The following is a 20,192-nucleotide window of genomic DNA, read 5'->3' on the forward strand; positions in this document are numbered from 1 at the left end:
TTGGGGCGGGGCAGAGTGTTCTTGTATTGTCCTGTATATCATCCATCATGTTGGGGCGGGGCAGAGTGTTCTTGTATTGTCCTGTATATCATCCATCATGTTGGGGCGGGGCAGAGTGTTCTTGTATTGTCCTGTATATCATCCATCATGTTGGGGCGGGGCAGAGTGTTCTTGTATTGTCCTGTATATCATCCATCATGTTGGGGCGGGGCAGAGTGTTCTTGTATTGTCCTGTATATCATCCATCATGTTGGGGCGGGGCAGAGTGTTCTTGTATTGTCCTGTATATCATCCATCATGTTGGGGCGGGGCAGAGTGTTCTTGTATTGTCCTGTATATCATCCATCATGTTGGGGCGGGGCAGAGTGTTCTTGTATTGTCCTGTATATCATCCATCATGTTGGGGCGGGGCAGAGTGTTCTTGTATTGTCCTGTATATCATCCATCATGTTGGGGGCGGGGCAGAGTGTTCTTGTATTGTCCTGTATATCATCCATCATGTTGGGGCGGGGCAGAGTGTTCTTGTATTGTCCTGTATATCATCCATCATGTTGGGGCGGGGCAGAGATTGTTCTTGTATTGTCCTGTATATCATCCATCATGTTGGGGCGGGGCAGAGTGTTCTTGTATTGTCCTGTATATCATCCATCATGTTGGGGCGGGGCAGAGTGTTCTTGTATTGTCCTGTATATCATCCATCATGTTGGGGCGGGGCAGAGTGTTCTTGTATTGTCCTGTATATCATCCATCATGTTGGGGCGGGGCAGAGTGTTCTTGTATTGTCCTGTATATCATCCATCATGTTGGGGCGGGGGCAGAGTGTTCTTGTATTGTCCTGTATATCATCCATCATGTTGGGGCGGGGCAGAGTGTTCTTGTATTGTCCTGTATATCATCCATCATGTTGGGGCGGGGCAGAGTGTTCTTGTATTGTCCTGTATATCATCCATCATGTTGGGGCGGGGCAGAGTGTTCTTGTATTGTCCTGTATATCATCCATCATGTTGGGGCGGGGCAGAGTGTTCTTGTATTGTCCTGTATATCATCCATCATGTTGGGGCGGGGCAGAGTGTTCTTGTATTGTCCTGTATATCATCCATCATGTTGGGGCGGGGCAGAGTGTTCTTGTATTGTCCTGTATATCATCCATCATGTTGGGGCGGGGCAGAGATGTCTGTTCTTGTATTGTCCTGTATATCATCCATCATGTTGGGGCGGGGCAGAGGTGTTCTTGTATTGTCCTGTATATCATCCATCATGTTGGGGCGGGGCAGATTGTTCTTGTATTGTCCTGTATATCATCCATCATGTTGGGGCGGGGCAGAGTGTTCTTGTATTGTCCTGTATATATCATCCATCATGTTGGGGCGGGGCAGAGTGTTCTTGTATTGTCCTGTATATCATCCATCATGTTGGGGCGGGGGCAGAGTGTTCTTGTATTGTCCTGTATATCATCCATCATGTTGGGGCGGGGCAGAGTGTTCTTGTATTGTCCTGTATATCATCCATCATGTTGGGGCGGGGCAGAGTGTTCTTGTATTGTCCTGTATATCATCCATCATGTTGGGGCGGGGCAGAGTGTTCTTGTATTGTCCTGTATATCATCCATCATGTTGGGGCGGGGCAGAGTGTTCTTGTATTGTCCTGTATATCATCCATCATGTTGGGGCGGGGCAGAGTGTTCTTGTATTGTCCTGTATATCATCCATCATGTTGGGGCGGGGCAGAGTGTTCTTGTATTGTCCTGTATATCATCCATCATGTTAGGGCGGGGCAGAGTGTTCTTGTATTGTCCTGTATATCATCCATCATGTTGGGGCGGGGCAGAGTGTTCTTGTATTGTCCTGTATATCATCCATCATGTTGGGGCGGGGCAGAGTGTTCTTGTATTGTCCTGTATATCATCCATCATGTTGGGGCGGGGCAGAGTGTTCTTGTATTGTCCTGTATAACATCCATCATGTTGGGGCGGGGCAGAGTGTTCTTGTATTGTCCTGTATAACATCCATCATGTTGGGGCGGGGCAGAGTGTTCTTGTATTGTCCTGTATATCATCCATCATGTTGGGGCGGGGCAGAGTGTTCTTGTATTGTCCTGTATATCATCCATCATGTTGGGGCGGGGCAGAATGTTCTTGTATTGTCCTGTATATCATCCATCATGTTGGGGCGGGGCAGATTGTTCTTGTATTGTCCTGTATATCATCCATCATGTTGGGGCGGGGCAGATTGTTCTTGTATTGTCCTGTATATCATCCATCATGTTGGGGCGGGGCAGAGTGTTCTTGTATTGTCCTGTATATCATCCATCATGTTGGGGGGCGGGGCAGAGTGTTCTTGTATTGTCCTGTATATCATCCATCATGTTGGGGCGGGGCAGAGTGTTCTTGTATTGTCCTGTATATCATCCATCATGTTGGGGCGGGGCAGAGTGTTCTTGTATTGTCCTGTATATCATCCATCATGTTGGGGCGGGGCAGAGTGTTCTTGTATTGTCCTGTATATCATCCATCATGTTGGGGCGGGGCAGATTTCTTGTTCTTGTATTGTCCTGTATTGTCGTATATCATCCATCATGTTGGGGCGGGGCAGAGTGTTCTTGTATTGTCCCTGTATATCATCCATCATGTTGGGGCGGGGCAGATTGTTCTTGTATTGTCATGTATATCATCCATCATGTTGGGGCGGGGCAGATTGTTCTTGTATTGTCCTGTATATCATCCATCATGTTGGGGCGGGGCAGAGTGTTCTTGTATTGTCCTGTATATCATCCATCATGTTGGGGCGGGGCAGATTGTTCTTGTATTGTCCTGTATATCATCCATCATGTTGGGGCGGGGCAGAGGTGTTCTTGTATTGTCCTGTATATCATCCATCATGTTGGGGCGGGGCAGAATGTTCTTGTATTGTCCTGTATATCATCCATCATGTTGGGGCGGGGCAGAATGTTCTTGTATTGTCCTGTATATCATCCATCATGTTGGGGCGGGGCAGAGTGTTCTTGTATTGTCCTGTATATCATCCATCATGTTGGGGCGGGGCAGAGTGTTCTTGTATTGTCCTGTATATCATCGATCATCCATCATGTTGGGGCGGGGCAGAGTGTTCTTGTATATCGTCATTCAGTGTGAGTGGTTCTAAATGATCATGCTATTTTATCATCTTGGTAGTCGTAAGATACAGTTGTAAATGTGTGTGAAAGGAAATTATTTTGTTTCAACAAAACATTGAAAAAAATGAGTTTGAAAATGCTTGTGTTTTAAAATATCGTGTAAATTTTCCTGGGAATTCCAGGAGAGAAAAAAATGTCCATTGACAATAAACAAATTGTTGATATATATTTTCCTTACCTTATGATGTGTGTATTTACTGTATTACTGCCTTAGTTGCTTAACAGTGCAAACTGCGACAGTTAACAGTTTTCATCATTGGTTCTCGATGATAGTATTTAAATTTCTGAGGAGTCTAAATTCCACTCAATCCAATGGCTTACTAGCTAGGACTAATAAGGATAAGTTGTGGATTCTTTTATAGAATCACAGTCTAGTTTGTACAGATTTGAGCAGTGATGACATCACAAGAAGAATATGTGAAGAAAATGTTGCCGGCATGCATGTACATTTTCCAGTTAAATGACGTTATTTCATTGGAGAAGAAGTATAGATGTGTAAGGAATATTTGTCATCAGCAAATACAGGAATAAATTATTGAAAGTATCAGCGATTTATAGTAGTGTGTTTCTAAACATTAAGTACAAGCTAATATTATTATCAGGTATAACAAAGCTATTAAAGGCCCACTACCTTTTCCAAAACAAAAATTTAAAGTTTCTTTAAAACACTAATGACGCCAGAACAGACACTGCCCTCCAGATGTTCTGTTACGTATATTAAAGTTAAAGATAAATTGGTTTATGAATAATATATAATATTTCTGTACTTTATGTATATTTGTAAAAATGCACATACATATAACAGAACTTTTGGAATGCAGTACTAGTATATATATACCGATGGCCTAAGATGAGGTAACGACATCAAACAAATGGAAGATTTCCGACGCAATATATGTGAACAGTGGAGATTCAGTTCTCTGTATGGCGTAGTAATGGTAAACTAACGCTCGATAATAAACACAACCCGCGTTATCAAATATAAAAGAAACATTTGATTTAATTTAGTAATTCAGAAAGTGTTGATAAGAGTTAGTGTCAATGGTAAGTTAATAACTCTTGCGACTCTTCAAAACTGGCAATCTCGTTTAACATTCCAATATTAAAAGAATTAAAGCCCGTTTCGGAAAGGTAGTGGGCCTTAAACTTTGATTATTTTGCTTCTCTCTCAATAACATTCACAGTACATTGGAATGACACCGAAAGTATCACTAGCACATGTACGAATATGTTTACTTATACATGAAGAAATCTAAACTTGTCAGTCTTGAGTGTTCGATATATTAAAACAACTTTGAAACTAAGCATTAAAAATTCCATATATGGTTGGGATTCAAAATTATACAAATCGTTTGCCTGACCCATCAATGACCTGAGTAGTGGAGCCAACAGGGGTCGATTTTCCTATTGCAAGAGATTATGTGATAATTACTAAATAAACCAAGTGCGCGGTACATGTCCTCTTAGCCTCTTGTTCATTACTGGTCTACTATAAATAAAATGGAGTCGGAATGCACAGGGATCCTAATTAGACAAAAGCCAGTTTTGACAAGTTATACAGTACTAACATTTTAGTACACTTCACTGGCTATCCGAAATCCTTTCAGCCCTATCTGACCCTTGTAGACCCTCAATCCTCTCTAGGACAGGATTGAATTCGTGGTACACTGTCTTTGTTTTTGCGGAGTCCTTGTAAGCTCGCTCAGCACGATCATGGTCCCCCAGAGTTTGGTAACACACCCCTAGGAGGTTGTGGACGATCCAGTGTCGATGTGCCCCTTGAAGGTCATCGTACTTTGTCATGATGAAGATATGTAGCGCTGCTCGGCATCCGTGGATGTCTCCTAGTTCATGGCTACAGAGAAAGGACAGAAAAATTGCGTACGGTAGCGGGGGAATGAAAACACCCATCGGGCATTTCTCTACCTCGGGTTGAAGTTGGGGTAGAAATATGCCTTCCTTTACAAAACTAATTGGTTTTGACATTGCTCTCTTCAACTTGTCAGTTAAAGTATATCCTTTCCCGCAGTATTCGTTTAAATAAGAAGATTTTTGTTTCGGTGGTAAACTGCTGAAACCTGCTGCAAAATATGATGGTTGTGACCTGACTTCTTCACAAAGCTCTAAAGATCTACTAAAGTTTCCTGTGAGGAAGTAGAAAGTCGCTAAGTACAAGACTTCTGTACACGTTCCCATTGAGGCACATATTGCTATCTGATATTTGGACTTTCTTGTGGCCTTGTACAAAGCCTTGTTGCTGACACAACTTGAAGTATGACTATCAGGCTTGTTACTGAGGCAACTTGAAGTGTGTCTACCAGACTTGTCACTGGCACAACTTGAAGTATGACTAACAGGCTTGCTACTGACACAACTTGAAGTATGACTATCGAACATGTTACTTGCACAACTTGAAGTGTGTCTACCAGGCTTGTTACTGGCACAACTTGAAGTATGACTATCAGGCATGTTACTTGCACAACTTGAAGTGTGTCTACCAGGCTTGTTACTGGCACAACTTGAAGTGAGACTAACAGGCTTGCTACTGACACAACTTGAAGTGTGACGCTTAAAATCGTGTTGTGCAATTAAAGAGACACTTCTCACGATATATCCATACGCGATGGCTGCTGTTACCTCAGCTTCAGTTTTCATAAATAAATTCATCGCTGATGTCAACGTAGTTGGACGATATGACGAAACTGTCACTGAGCCAGACATGACACTCGTATCATATTTGTACTCCTTTTCTATTGATGATTCTGGACTTGTTATTTCCTGCCAAACATTTACGCCACAAAGTCTTTCAGACAAAGTCGGTTGAAAATTTTTCCCGAAGGATAGACATAGTAACTTATTTTTACGAAAGTAATTCAGAATGTGAAAAAGTCTTTTTTGGTGTCGGCGGGTGAGTTTGTCCTTGAACATGTTGATATTTGGAATGAAGTAATGGGGCAAATATCCTGCCTTTACATAAGTCACCAGAGTGTTGATGCAAATCCAGAAACAGGAGAATAAATTGTGGTCATGCCAGATATTTTGATGTGAGTTTTCTATTGTGAAAAATATGACTGATTTTAATAAATCAGATGATATAAAGTTGACATCTGGAATGTTGTTCGTCAGTGCTTCCTTGATTTCCACAAAGAAGTATTTTAGAAGCCAATACACTTTAAATTGGACATGGCTGAAAGAATAAACTAAATCTCTTTCAGCTGATGCCAATGATATTTTCCATTGTGGAGGTTTTCCGTTTAAATTTTCAACTTTTGTAGGCACAATATGGCACCCCTTTCGTACGATGTTGTTTATCAATGTTTGTGACGGCCAACCATTCAATCTTGTACGACTGACCCATGCTTCTGCTGGCCTTGGCCAACTGTCGCAGTGAAAGCAGTGTGCAAAGTTGACTTTATGTAATGTCTCAGACTCACTGGGTAATCCCATATCTTTATGTTTGCTTAATATCTGTTCCTGGAAAATGTCACTTGATAAAAATTGAACGCCCTCCAACTGAACGAATGAGTTTTGCAGCACTGTACTGCACTTTCGACCAGTTTTAACTCTCTGTAATGCAACACTCTCCGGCTGCAAGCACTCTGTCTCCTTTATATAAAATACTGTTTTGTCGGCTGACACAACTCTGGGCCCAGGGTACATAACTACAACATGATTATCTACAATCATAATATCCGTGTTGATATCTGGCAAGTTGATTCCTTCAGCTGTGTTTCCGTACAGAAAAGATTTCTTTCTTTGACCGTTATTGTGTATCCATTCCTCAGTGAGCAGAATTTTTCTCCGGTTGTCAACTTCCTCTGGTGTTCCGATCACATGCCTGTCCAGATATAGTGACAGGAGCTTTGAGGTGTTCTCAATGTTGTTCAAACAAGCCTGGGTCATAACTGGGTGAATCTGCAACAAAAACAAACCAACACATATGCTTTAGTTATTTTTTTTACTTGATTTCTGCAGCTGAAATGAATTCCATGTTTTAATAAAAATATGAATTTTATTTGTTGTTATATATATTAAGCACTTTTAGAATTCATCTCAAGAAAGAAAATCTTGAAATTTTAGAATTCATCTCAAGAAAGAAAATCTTGAAATTTTGTAGATATGGCGAAACTGTCAGCCGTCTCCACTTTTCAAAATGTTATAATGTACATTTTCTTGAAAAAAAATAAAGTACATTGAGTGCACAAATGAAATATGAAATTTGCAATCATTACTTAAGTGAATACTTGTTTTGCATCCAATTACATTGTATTCAGAAATTATGGTGTGGATTCAATTGCATGCGAATCTTGAGGTCTTAATTATGATCTCAAGATATCCATATTTATATCTGATTAACTCAATTGCAACTAGAGGTCTCATCCATAACAGCATAAAAATAGATCGATATACACGTACCATGACATGAAAATGAAAATAGATAATTTACAATATCAACCAAGCTCCTACTTTTTCTTACTATATTGCATTTCTGGTTCGCCAACATGATTTGGATTTCTGATTCGTCGTAGGCTAACCTTTGCTTAACACCAATAGGGTACACATACGTGAATGTATATTTATACCCCATTTGATGTGTTTTAAACCCCAGCGACGTTGAGTCATCCACTATGATGAAGATCAGAATCCAGTATACTGTTATACTCCACGTATAATATCTAATTATATGTCCCACCATGGAGGAATGTAGAATACCTACCTGAAAGTTAAGAAGAAATTATATTGTGAGACTCAATTAACACGCATACACCTGGCCCTGGGATATATGAAAGTAGGCAAACAAACCCAAACAAGCTCATGGCCAACTACCGTGAAGAAATCGACCCACATGTGTATGTGTGTAAACAATTCAGTTAGCTAAGCATGTTGGGGTTATTCAGGCTACTTAAGCTCAGGTGTAAACTCTTCTAGTTGGTAAAGTGGGATTATTTATGTTTGTAAACTCAAAACATGCTACTAGGCTATGTATATCAGCTATATAAGCTTACCAGTGCAGAAAAACTCAACTCGTCAAAATCCAAACTAAACAAGGAATGGAGAAATCACCCGTTGAAATTTAGTCCTGATTACTACTGATGATTCCATGACAGGTCATATCTGCCACAAAATGATAGGGTATGGATGTAATGGACATTGTATAGTACATATATAAAAATAGTAGACAGAAGAAAACACAATTTTAAGTATGGACAGTTATTTTTAACATCTAATTGAGTATTCAGGATTATTACATGACCATGAAAGGGGCTGGACATGTGTGCAATCAACAGTGGGAGAGTGGGGGTATAGGGATGGAAAGTTGTGTATTTTTTATTCAACCTGTCTTTTTGTTCAATGTTAAGAAGCATGCAGTAAGTCAGTTATTGCATGATTTCTCGTCACTCGGGACTTATTACCCCCTCGCTTCGCTCGGGTGCAAGAAATCCCGTATTACTCGAAAGCCATGCAATAACCTTTACTTGGCCATGAATGGGAGATTCAGCCCCTTTCATGGTCAATTAATCCTAACTGGCCGTGTAAGTGGGCTATTGTGGAGTCAACTGTGGTAGCAAGACATTTATTGGCCAAAATTTTCCTTTGTGAGAGGTTAGAAGTATGCAGTAAGTGGACATCTATGAGTGTGACACAGAAATGTATGTGCAACCAGTGGAATTTCAAGTGACTTAAGTCTAAGTTGAGGAGGCCAAAATGTATTGTTGCCGATATAGACCGAAGATCAGGTAAATCAGGTAAATCAGCCGATAATTTACCACACGAATGGTATTAAATGAATCATGCTGCTGCAGTTTATATAGTTTGATAAAATGCTGCATCCTACACAGTTTCATAAAAAATTGCATCCTACACAGTTTCATAAAATAATAAGTATACAATAAAATTTTGGTTTAAACAAGTATAGCTCAGTTATTATTATTTCCTTTATTTCCTCCAATATTGAAGAGTTTGCAGAACACCATTAATTCACAAAGAAACAATGGCCACTCTTTACATAAACACACATACCTTCTTGTTGTTAGTATAGTGGATTATTCTAGGTTTTTTTTAAATCAAAACATGCTACTAGGCTATGTATATCAAGCTGCTTCATACTTCATTCTATACAGTTTGACAAAAAGAAAGTTTGGATTAAGCAAAATTTTTATTTAAGCATTGAAGTCACTATTTTTAATAGAAAGCCAGAAACAAAGAAAAAAATAATTATTACTCTATAATTATTTTTTCTTTGTTTCTGGCTTTCTGATTGGCCTATTCATTTTTTTGCATTCCATGATGAAAAAAAATATCCGGAAATGGCGCAGAAATCCGATGTATCGTGACGTCACAATAGAAACATTTACGTTGCGTATTGATTTGGCAAAAATAATCCCTTAGAAAAAATCAATGGAATCGTACGTGTAAATGTATTTCATTTTACAAAGTAGCCTGGAAAATTTATTATGAGCATTGAAGTCACTATTTTTTAATTTCATCGGGTTATGAAATAAATTTTGTTTGCAAGCTTTTGTGAGAATCCGCTACGTGGATTCACACAGTTTGAATACAAATTTTCTTTCATCCCCCGATGCAATTAAAAAATAGTGACTTCAATGCTTAATTGCAGTGTAACATTCATAAATGCTATTATTCGCGGTTTATTTAGAGTACACTCAGATTTTTGTGTTATATCTCCATAACATAAAAAATCTATTCAAGTTAATACTTAAAAGATGTTCAAAAAGATTTAAAGTTTGTTTTTATTTATTTCTTTACCATTGTCGACTATATAGTCCATCGGATTTTGTGATCTTCCACTGATATTTATGTGTTTATGTTCTTTTCAATTATGTTTTCATTGATATTCAAATGTATTTTGATTTAAAAACAAACATTTTGTGTGTTAAATAAATGCAATGTATGTACAATGTATTTTAAATAAATTTACAATATTTGCTAAAATTTTATGTCCTAGGAACAATATATTTTAGTAAGAAAATGTGAATTGATTTTATATCATACACAAATGACAGCTGTATAGTCGCACTTTCACTCAGAACTATTTTTTTTTTTTTTTTTAAATTTTTTTTTCAAACAATGTATAATTTACATTAATCACATAATCATGAAATATGAATAAAGTTATCTTCCATGCACATCTTTCACTCTGCCATTCTTTCTTTCATCAGTATAATTACACTGTTTGGTTTTTTTGATGGAGAGAAAAAGTAAAATAAAGAACAAAGAATTGGGAAGGAAAGAAGGAATGATGAGGTGAACTAGAATGAAGAGAGATTATGAAGAACTACTTTACTTTATACACGAACTTGAAAAACTTTGATGCAAATTATAACAAAATTAATAAAATATTCTAAATCCAGATGACTGCTATACCTTTAGTATGATTAGATGAAGTAAATCATTAAACACAACAATTGCTCATGCTGTCCAAAATATAAAAACCTTTCGTGGTTTAAAATGATCTAAATTTCTACTTTCTTGGCCTGTCCGTCCATCCTGCCATCTGTAAATAATTCTTGTTATCGCTATTTCTCAAAAACTATCGAAAAGATCTCCCTCAAATTCGTCTGTATGTTCCTTTGGGTGCATAGTTATACGCATAATGTATTTTGAGAGCAATTAAGATTCAAGATGGCCAACAGGCTGCAATCTTGAATACTGACAATTGAAGATTATCGCACTTTTTCTCAAAGAATATACTTGTATACTAAATTATTTTCTCTCAAATTTCATTTATAAGCCCCCTTGATGACTATAGTTATGCATATTTTATTTTGAGACCACTCAAGTTCAAGATGGCCGGCAGGCAGTCATCTTGAATTTTCACAATTGAATTTCGTTTTCGCTATTTCTCAGAAAGTACCAAATTCAACAGATTTCTTTCTGAAACTTCATATAACTATTTCTTATAAGGTTTCCTTCTTTAAGGTAAATGTGAAATGTAGACCCATCGGTTTCATATGCAGGACTCAAAAAATGCCTATAAAGACCCTCCATGAGGCAAGGAAAAGGTGTCTTTATACGCAGTTCATGTTGTGTTATTAATGACCATTTGGTCCTAAAAAGTTATTTAGATAGTCGGAGTTCATAATTATGTGGCATCCATATGTGTATCTAATGCTCGATTTCCCGTAGTATCTCTTTCTTGAGTTTTGCATTCATTTGTTAGTTATTTACTTTAGAAAATAAGTTAAACTTTGACTAGAATAATCGGCATGAAATATAGCTATTGATGATTTTGTTCAAATTGGCCCAGAATCGTTGAAAAGAGAACCATTTGCAATATTAAAAACCAATAGTAATATGATTTTAGCAACTTTCAGCATTTTGCTCATCGTCGAATGCCCACGCTTGACTGCATTATGCAACGTTGTAAGTGTAGCATTGCGCAGTGCAGTCAACCAGGGGTCTTCGACGACACATTCCATTCACTTTCAGCTTTGTATTTTCTTTAGCGAATACTACTGTAGTATATTGGGCCCCGCGGATGAAGATGTTCTAATATTTACAATGTGAGTAAGGTGTTCTTTTGGTGAACAAAAATATACGCCTTTAACGATTTAAAGTGATGGATTAATGATATCCCTGATTAATCATATCCCTGTTTCCAAAAGACAATTTCCCCATCACTGCAATCGGTGAAAGAACCATATAAAATTGTCTTTTGAAAAGGCGGAAAGACAAGTCTGTTGAAAAAGGTGTCCATATTGTAAAATGACAACCTTTAAACGATTAACAAAACACAAATTTCATGAGTTGGAGCAAGAACGATATGTATATAACAAATTTATATAAAAATGTATCACAAACTCAATTTCATGCAGGCGTAGGCAACCACTTAACATTTCATCGCTAATTCTCGTCACAAAGATTCGTGTAAAAATCGTCAGTTATACTGTTCCTTCTTAACAGCGACCACACAAGGTTCAGTTCGGTTTCCAGCCGTCTCCACATGGTGGGTTGTTTGGGGTTGAGATGTGTGACGTAAAGACAAATCTACTGGGGCGAGATCGGTGACAACGGTACCAGATCTGAGAGATCGCACAAAGTCATGACCTACGTCTATAACTAGTTTAGGTGAGGTGGTGTGGGCTTTAGGAGGCTCCCTGGGGATATGGTCGCTTCCTTGTCTGGGTAAATGATGAGACATTGAGGCTTCTGCGGCGGCCTTTTCCGGTGATGTGAGAAATATGACATCCTCTAAATAAGTTCCGGATGGTGCTTCTCCGGAAGTGACGCAAGACCTCCCGTGAGTGAAATCTCTTCTGTAGCGTTCTGTTCTCTTCTTCAGTGGCCGGGAGTCCTCGGGTTTATCCTGTGGACTGCCTTCTAAGTAGACTGATTTTGCAACACCATCTCCGGATCCCAGATGGGTGGTTTCCTGACCGAGATAAATTATATCAGACGCGCTTGATTGGCCACGGTTACCAGAGCTAAGATCTAATGCTTGTAGAGCACAACTCTGGCTTTGAACGTCGACTACACTTTTGGATATCGTTGGTATTTTGTTCTGCTGGTATCCATGGGAACTGATGTCGGTATAACCATCCGGGGCACCTCCAGAATTGACGTCGTCAAGCACATGTATAGCGCTGGTGAGGGATGAAGCAAAACATGATTCGGACGAAGAGCGCCTAGGTTCCTGGTCATTAGGTTTAGAATATGTCGTCTGCTGGGTGTCGGCGTTGTTTGAAGTCTGCTCATACCAGCCACCATTGGTGCAAGGAGGCGGGAAATACTTTGTCAGATTTGTCTTCTCCTCTGCTTCATTTTGTATCTTGGTGTAGTTTAGATACTTCTGCCAACTGCAAAAGAAACACCTCATATAAAGACACTATTCCAATTTATTTTACATAATAGGTGACTGGATTATTCATTTTTCACCAAAACTGAGATTGATAAGTTCAATCCGCGCGTAAGAACTGTAGCATAGCTATTGCCTCTAAGAGTAAAAGGCAACTTAATTATGGGTATAATCTTTTCTGTCCTTCATGAATGATACCTTTGCCACCGCGTCATTTGTACTTCATTACATATAGTGTTTAAAGGGACAAGTCACTCAGGCTAATTCTTTTACATAACCAAGATACAAAATATGGCATAATGTATTGTTCAATATTTCTTATGAAACGTATAACACAAAATATTGACAAATTCCACGTCATTGTTAAGTATTATAATAAATACCGTTGTAATTACAAATCGTTGATCAATACGATTAAGCAGGTACAATATGTACGCTGTACCCATATCCGAGCCAAAGTCACGCACGTAATACGGTAAACACACTACTGTCGATTTGAGCAGTTCTAGACAAAAGTAGCATTACTCTACGAGCAAGGGAGAGGGTTCGGCATACAAGATGTTTGACCACAATGTGTAATGGCGGACAGTGAGCGTGTTTGAACATTTCACACGCATTTCACCACCATGGGCTTTTCTGGCATATCACAGTAAAAACGACTGATCTAATTTCCATTAGAACTTTATTTTTTTCTGATATATGTACAAATTTTAATATTCTCTTAGACTGAATTGTCCCTTTAAGCAATCAGAATTTTATGAACTAGGCGACAGGTTAGCCTGCTTTCAGTATAATGTGATCGGATTAGACATGCTGTTTGGTAACTTTATTGTGGCAGCGCTATAAAGTTGGAGAAAGTTCTTGCTATCACAATAAGACAATACCACGGACTTCCTTTGTGAAACCATTCCGCGCCAAAACAGAGACAGTGAATTCTGAGAATTAGTTACAGTTTATAAATACATGGGACCTACAAGTTTATATAGATATATTAGCTTTCAGATACTTGCGAAAGAAGACAGTGCATTTGCGATGCAACAATATGACCTCAAAGCATGTTATTTGTCATTCCCTATCACACACAACAGTGATGAATTTTTCCATTCAACAACTGAATCAACTCATGAAGCATGCCTATGAGACGATGTTTCGTTATAGATATGAAGTCGTTGAAAATGGAAATCCATAAGATGACCCTTGCAATTTGTGACACAATCTAAAGGCAAGGAACTATCGAATTTCAAGCCCATGACCTACCTGTTGACGTCAACTTGTAGCCCTGACCTTGTTTCATCATAGCTACCATCGTAATAGAACGGATTGTAGGGATCAATGTATCCCGGGCCACTCTCCCGCTCGTATCGCAGATGATCTGGAAATGAACGAATTATCAAATAATTTGGACGTCTAATGGTCGTTTTCTCTAAATACAACATACACATTTCCTGCAAGTGCAGGTAACTCTTTAAAAGCAAGAAATGAAGAAAAATGTATAATAATAAAAAATAATAAAACCATCACTGAATGTGAACAGACTTACCATCGTAAAGCACATCCACATGGTGTGTCTGTTCAACAGTTGGGAGAGGGAAGGGCCATAACTCGTCTACAGGGTCGGCACACTTGGAAGACCTCTGAGAGACGTTCGGTGTGACGTCTTTGACCGTCGATAGTGTCGTGACGTCGCTGCTGTGTAGTCTCTGGCTCGACGTACTTGTCGTTACATTGGTTCTACAAGAATGACAATAACGCATTATACTACAGTTGCTATGACAAGAAGTGGGACGGTGTGGCATGATATTCCAAGAACGTTTGGTAGTCGACTGAAGTTGGGGTAACAACAAGGCGATAAAACAATGGACTGGTAACAATAAGTTCCATAAATGTGGGAATTCAGGTGTCCTCGGCTCGATACTCCAGGGATTACTAAATTACTTCCATTATGTCCACACATGGACTCTCTCATAGTAAAACTGGCGGCAAGAGATCAGGACATGTACATCAAAATAATCGAATAATGGTATACTGTGGTTGACTGTGTGATTTTGTGAAGTTGGGCGTCGCTCTCTTTTTAGTCTTCAAAGGAAGTCTTTGCATGCCTCTGATTGATAAGATTTCAGTTTTACTATGAGGTAATCCAGGGGTGGATATTCCGTCTTTGCATATTACAGAGTTTGTTACGTCATTATTTATTATTGAGCGCAATTCACGTCATTTTCTCCGAAATTTACAACGTTATATGCTCGCAAACACATGACGTCACAATCAATACCTAATGTGAAAGTACAGAATAGCTTCTGTAATACTACTTGTAAAAGTAACCCTTGAGTATCGAGGATAGAATTCAGGACGAATTTACAAAAAAACTCACCCAGAAGATAAATTTTTGTTAGGACTGCTGGAAATATTCTTCGCTGAGATCGCTTCTTTGTTAGCATGTTGTGATGACAGAAGCATTGCCGGGGTAGCTACAAGACAACAAGCAATACTTATTAAAGATGCTCCACCGCCGACAGAACATAAATGATATTCATGAGCATAGATCTTTAAGTCGCATAGTTGCATCGTAAATAATATTCGTGAGAAAATGTTTTAAAGCAGTCACATCTTGAGGAACAAATGTAACTTTACATGCAATATGCCATGCATTGATTTGTTTACGAAGGCAAAGTCTTTTAACTTGTTCATACGGAACTTACTTGGAACTCTACGGGAAATACTTGGAGGGCGACCTTTAGGCGAAGGACATCCCACACTCGTACTGGACAATGATTTCGCATTTCCAGTAGATGGTAGGTAAGATGAAACTGGCTTAGGTGGAGCAAGATCTACGGCTGGTGACATCACAGGAGTAATCTGATCATTTTCTTTCTTGAGGGTGATTTGTTTGGCAGATGGCGGTGCCTGACTGTTCCCTACTGTCTTGAAGGCTGTCGGTCTTCTGGCAGATTCCTGGCATCCGTCGGATGACCCATCCGAAGTTCCGGCTCCTATATTAGCGATAGTGGCAAAGGTTTCCGGTGTTGGTTTGACTGCCGTCTCCATAGACATGATCGGTGTGTGATAAGAAACTGTCTGTGTCATCTGTGAAAACGAGGGAAGAGGGGACGTGACGGAGACATTTGGCGCGTGGACAATTGGTGCCTTAGGGTACACGGTCACAGGAGTAGGTGTTACGATCTGCTGACCGTTGGTCACTGATGCACCCGGACAAGAGGATATGACTGACTCTGTTAGTTCCTTATTGGATCCAAATCTTGCCCAAAGACGATCATGTTGGGTCTCTACATGAACTTTCTTTTGCCTTGGCTGGTAAACCCAACCTAGAAGATCAAATACGCATTTTTGTTAAGTTAGTAAGAAATACAAATATATTTTTTTTTCAATTAAAGGGATCACTGAACATCAGGATTTTGATTCTCAAAAATATTACATCAACAAGTGGGACATCCTAAAAACGGCATTAGTAACTACTATTACGCTCAATCAAACAAAACATAAACTAAACGAACTGTGGAAGAAAGTAAAAATCTAACCTGGAAATTCTCGGTTATGTTGGAGCTTGATACGTTCTGCCTCTCTGAAGTATTTTTCCTTGTCGACAAGAGACATGTTGCCCCATATCTGGCCAAGCCGGACGCTGATTTGTGCGTTAGATGCGTGCGGCATCTCATCTGACAGACGACTTCTGTAGTTTCGCGCCCAAACCATAAACGCGTTCATTGGCCGCTTCACTTTGCCATGTCGGTTCCTAAAGGTAGCACCTGGGGTTTTGTATGTCATATGTGTACCTGAAGGTATAAGAAACAATCGTCTGAAAATAATTATGACTAATTTGCATGTTATACAAGTTACTGTTTAAACTATACCTTTTTGTGTTTAATAAACTCCGGTGAATCATCTTCAAATGTATTTTACAAAAAGTATATACTGGTATAGAATAAATAAATGTAGTATGTCCTTGTAATGGAACAAAAAAGTAAACACAAATATTTTAACAAAGCCGCGTTCCCTAACGCTTTCGCAGTTGCCGCTACTCTTCAGGGGATGGGATAAACATTCCTTGAAGAGTAGCGAGAGTTGCGAAAGAGCTAGTGAAGGCGAATTTGTTTTAACACTTGATTTTTTTCATATGCATATATATGTATACTTGGCAGCCATTCAAGTAAAGATAATACCGTATTCGCCATAATTAGCGCCAAGTGTACTCAAAAATCTGTGCTTATTAGTATACCAAACTGTAACATGTTATAATCACTGGATTGAGTTTACAACAAGTCATAAGTGGGGTTGAGTTAACTACAGGTTCAGACTGATTTCAAAACTTTTAAGATAGATATTTTAGTGTTGTTGTTTTTTTTTTTTTTTTTTTTTTTTTTTTTTGACAAAATTTCTTTTTACAAAATTTTGTTAGAAAATTCACTATTTGAATGATTAAGGAGTTTCAAAAACTTAAGGAATATTGGAATAGCACTGGCAAAATTGCCTAAATTTAGCTGAATCTGTGGGTTATTACAATCCGAATGTGATCATCTCTGGTTATTTTGCTGCCAAACACTTTAATAAGTGTCTGTTAATGAACTATATTATAACCAGACTGCATGTAACCAAAAAGAGTTTATACGTCAATACATGTACCAAACAGAAAGACACAAGTAGATCTAGTAAGCGACCAATCGCCATCGCATTTGTAGACCTACAATGTATCTGTGAACATTTTTAATGGAAACCTGCATGGTGGCATCTTCTTTCAGAAGATAATTTTTGTAATTCGCATACGTATAATCAAGCAACCTAAAAACGCGATGACGAGAAATGATTGCCTTCCATTAGTAATTGCACAATTATTATATTTTTGTAACATAATTATATTCTGCTTATTACATATAACTGTCATATGTATATACAGTCGTGTGCCAAAAGTCTTCGTAATTTTTATCGTTCACTATATATTCTATGTATTTTTACTTTTTTTCTTAGATTTTTCCTGATCTCATCTAGGTGCGAATTTTAATCAAATTTGGCATTCTGAAAATTATCTACTCTTTCAACTAATAATATTTACAAAGTTTTCCTTTATGCACTTTTTGAGAAAACCGTATTTCATTACCACGCAAAACTTTTTCGTTGTCATTTTGGTAAGAACAAAGAAGGAATTGACGCCATAAGTTTTAGTGGTGCACAAAAAAAATATTTTGAAATATCGGAAAATTATACAAATATTATGAGCTGAAAGTGTAGATATTTTTTTTCAAGTATGCCAAAATTGATTAAAATCCGCCAATAGATGAGATAAGGAAAAATCAATGAAAAAATGTAAAAAAATACATAGAATATATATATAAGGAAAAGTAAAAATTACGAAGACTTTTGGTACTTTACTGTATATTGTATACGTTGCGTTCGGGACACGGTCGGTGCCATGCAATCAGTTCGACAAATGGGGGTATTCAAGGAATGCGGATTCGAGTTAGAGGGGTTATAATTTACTCTTATGATATGGACTAGTTTATTTCAGCTTTCGTCCAATATTTTTCATTTAAAATTCAATTCAAATGTATATTACTTCGTACATATAACGTTAATGTATGTTATCAGGCCTCAAATTTGACATGTTATGTCACTTGCTAAAACAGCAAGCACCGTTTATTTGAACTCCCTAAAATTCTTTTTTTTTAATCTTGTAATTAAACCTCCATATTTAAATTAAAACTCCCATATGTAGGTTTCCACAAAATAATGCTTGATAACTCGTGTATAATCAACTAATCATACAAAAAACGCACGCGATGTCGAAAATGGGTACTTGGTCTTACAGGAGATTCTAATGAGAGTTGGGAGGGAGAGTCTGCTGTAGGCATGACTATTCAAAGCAGGCACACACATACCAAACTCTCGTTACAAGCCCCTGTGCGTGGTCGCTGACCAGTACAGTATCGCTCATTGAGGATTTACATTATGATATATCAATATAATAATCATTTCGCTAGACTTTGATAATCACTCGACTTAATTTGACAACAGATAATGAGTATCTAAGCATTATTCTCAATATCATTTAGGGTTATGAAACGTTATGAGATAGTCCAGGGATGGATACAACGTCAGTGATAAAAACCTCTGGACTGCCGAGGAAGCGTGCAATATAGTGGGTAATAATTTAGTATTGTACCTCGGAGTGTTTTAAACGTAATAAAAAAAAAATCACCGGACTCACCTGGCATCACTTGAACCGTTGCCGCTTTCATCCCTGGAGTTGAAATTTTATTGAAGTATTCAGTAGTTGGCAAGCTCTGATCGTTTATTGATGTCATGGTTCCTGCCGATCGGGAGGCTGTTCCGGACGATGGTGGAACAATGGTTCCATTTGGTGCCGTCACAAATATAGGTGGCAAAGTTTTCGTTACAGAAGACACATTTGGAATGGATTGTACCATCAACTTTCCAGGCTGTTGTATGGTCCTTGACATTCCAGCTTGAGTCTGGTGGGGGAGTGATGTCAGATTTCCAAAGGCAGCAATGTTTTGCCCTCTAACAAAAGGTGGAAATGCATTGTTTTGGACCGGAATATAACGTACTGGCAATGCTGGTCGTGACTGTGAAGTTCTGCAATTCAGAGGTAACACCATAGGTTGAAAATTATGTTTCTCAACTCCTTGAAATGCTAAAGATGACGCTTCGTCGGCAATTCTGTCATTCATTTTCTCCATGACAATGTTTTTCAATATATTTGATGCTTTCTGTGCCTCATCGTCAAAGTTTCTGTTCTTGTTATTCTCCCCAACGACAATCCGATACGGATTTTGTTCTGAAATTGTGGCTTTAAGATCTCCACTTACTTCCGATACATTAACCTTCGCCTTTACATGTCCGTTACTGTTGTTCCGATCTTCGTCTTGCTGTTGTCTTGAAATCTGCTCACTGGTATCGACGTGTCTTTCATTCGAGTCCCATTTCACTTTCTTCGATTTACACATATCCTCGGCGTTGTATTTCGACCCATCCTGGTCCACACATTCGATTGCCCTTTTTGTCAAAAGTTCAGCCATTTCCAAGTTGTATTAACAATGCACAATGAGCTGTGTTGTATGCGTCATGAAGGCGACAATCAACGGTTGGATTGTTCCGAAGGTAATGACGCCAGATAGTGACGTCATAATTGAAACGTAAACTATGACGTCGTGGAATTGTCACTAAACGTCAT

The 20,192-nt window shown here is 38.5% G+C and overlaps 2 protein-coding genes across 2 annotated transcripts; both read right to left on the bottom strand.

The window, feature by feature from the left end:
• Positions 1-3,076: 3,076 nt before the first annotated feature.
• LOC138335398 (uncharacterized) lies at positions 3,077-8,197 on the bottom strand. Its single transcript, XM_069284462.1, has 2 exons — positions 7,889-8,197; positions 3,077-7,086 (listed from the first exon to the last, which is right to left on the bottom strand). Exon 2 carries the CDS (start codon positions 7,072-7,074, stop codon positions 4,753-4,755), a length of 2,322 nt encoding a protein of 773 aa, XP_069140563.1. The 5' UTR covers positions 7,075-7,086; positions 7,889-8,197; the 3' UTR covers positions 3,077-4,752.
• Positions 8,198-11,940: 3,743 nt separating this feature from the next.
• Positions 11,941-20,137, bottom strand: LOC138335399 (uncharacterized). The gene is made up of 7 exons (XM_069284464.1): positions 19,206-20,137; positions 16,525-16,779; positions 15,688-16,311; positions 15,360-15,456; positions 14,529-14,719; positions 14,246-14,360; positions 11,941-12,989 (listed from the first exon to the last, which is right to left on the bottom strand). The coding sequence occupies exons 1-7, from the start codon at positions 20,035-20,037 to the stop codon at positions 12,071-12,073; spliced, it is 3,033 nt and encodes a 1,010-aa protein (XP_069140565.1). The 5' UTR covers positions 20,038-20,137; the 3' UTR covers positions 11,941-12,070.
• Between the last annotated feature and the right edge of the window lie 55 nt (positions 20,138-20,192).

This window comes from Argopecten irradians, chromosome 11 (assembly GCF_041381155.1).
Source record: "Argopecten irradians isolate NY chromosome 11, Ai_NY, whole genome shotgun sequence".
In the NCBI taxonomy this organism is placed as follows: Eukaryota; Metazoa; Mollusca; class Bivalvia; order Pectinida; family Pectinidae; genus Argopecten; species Argopecten irradians.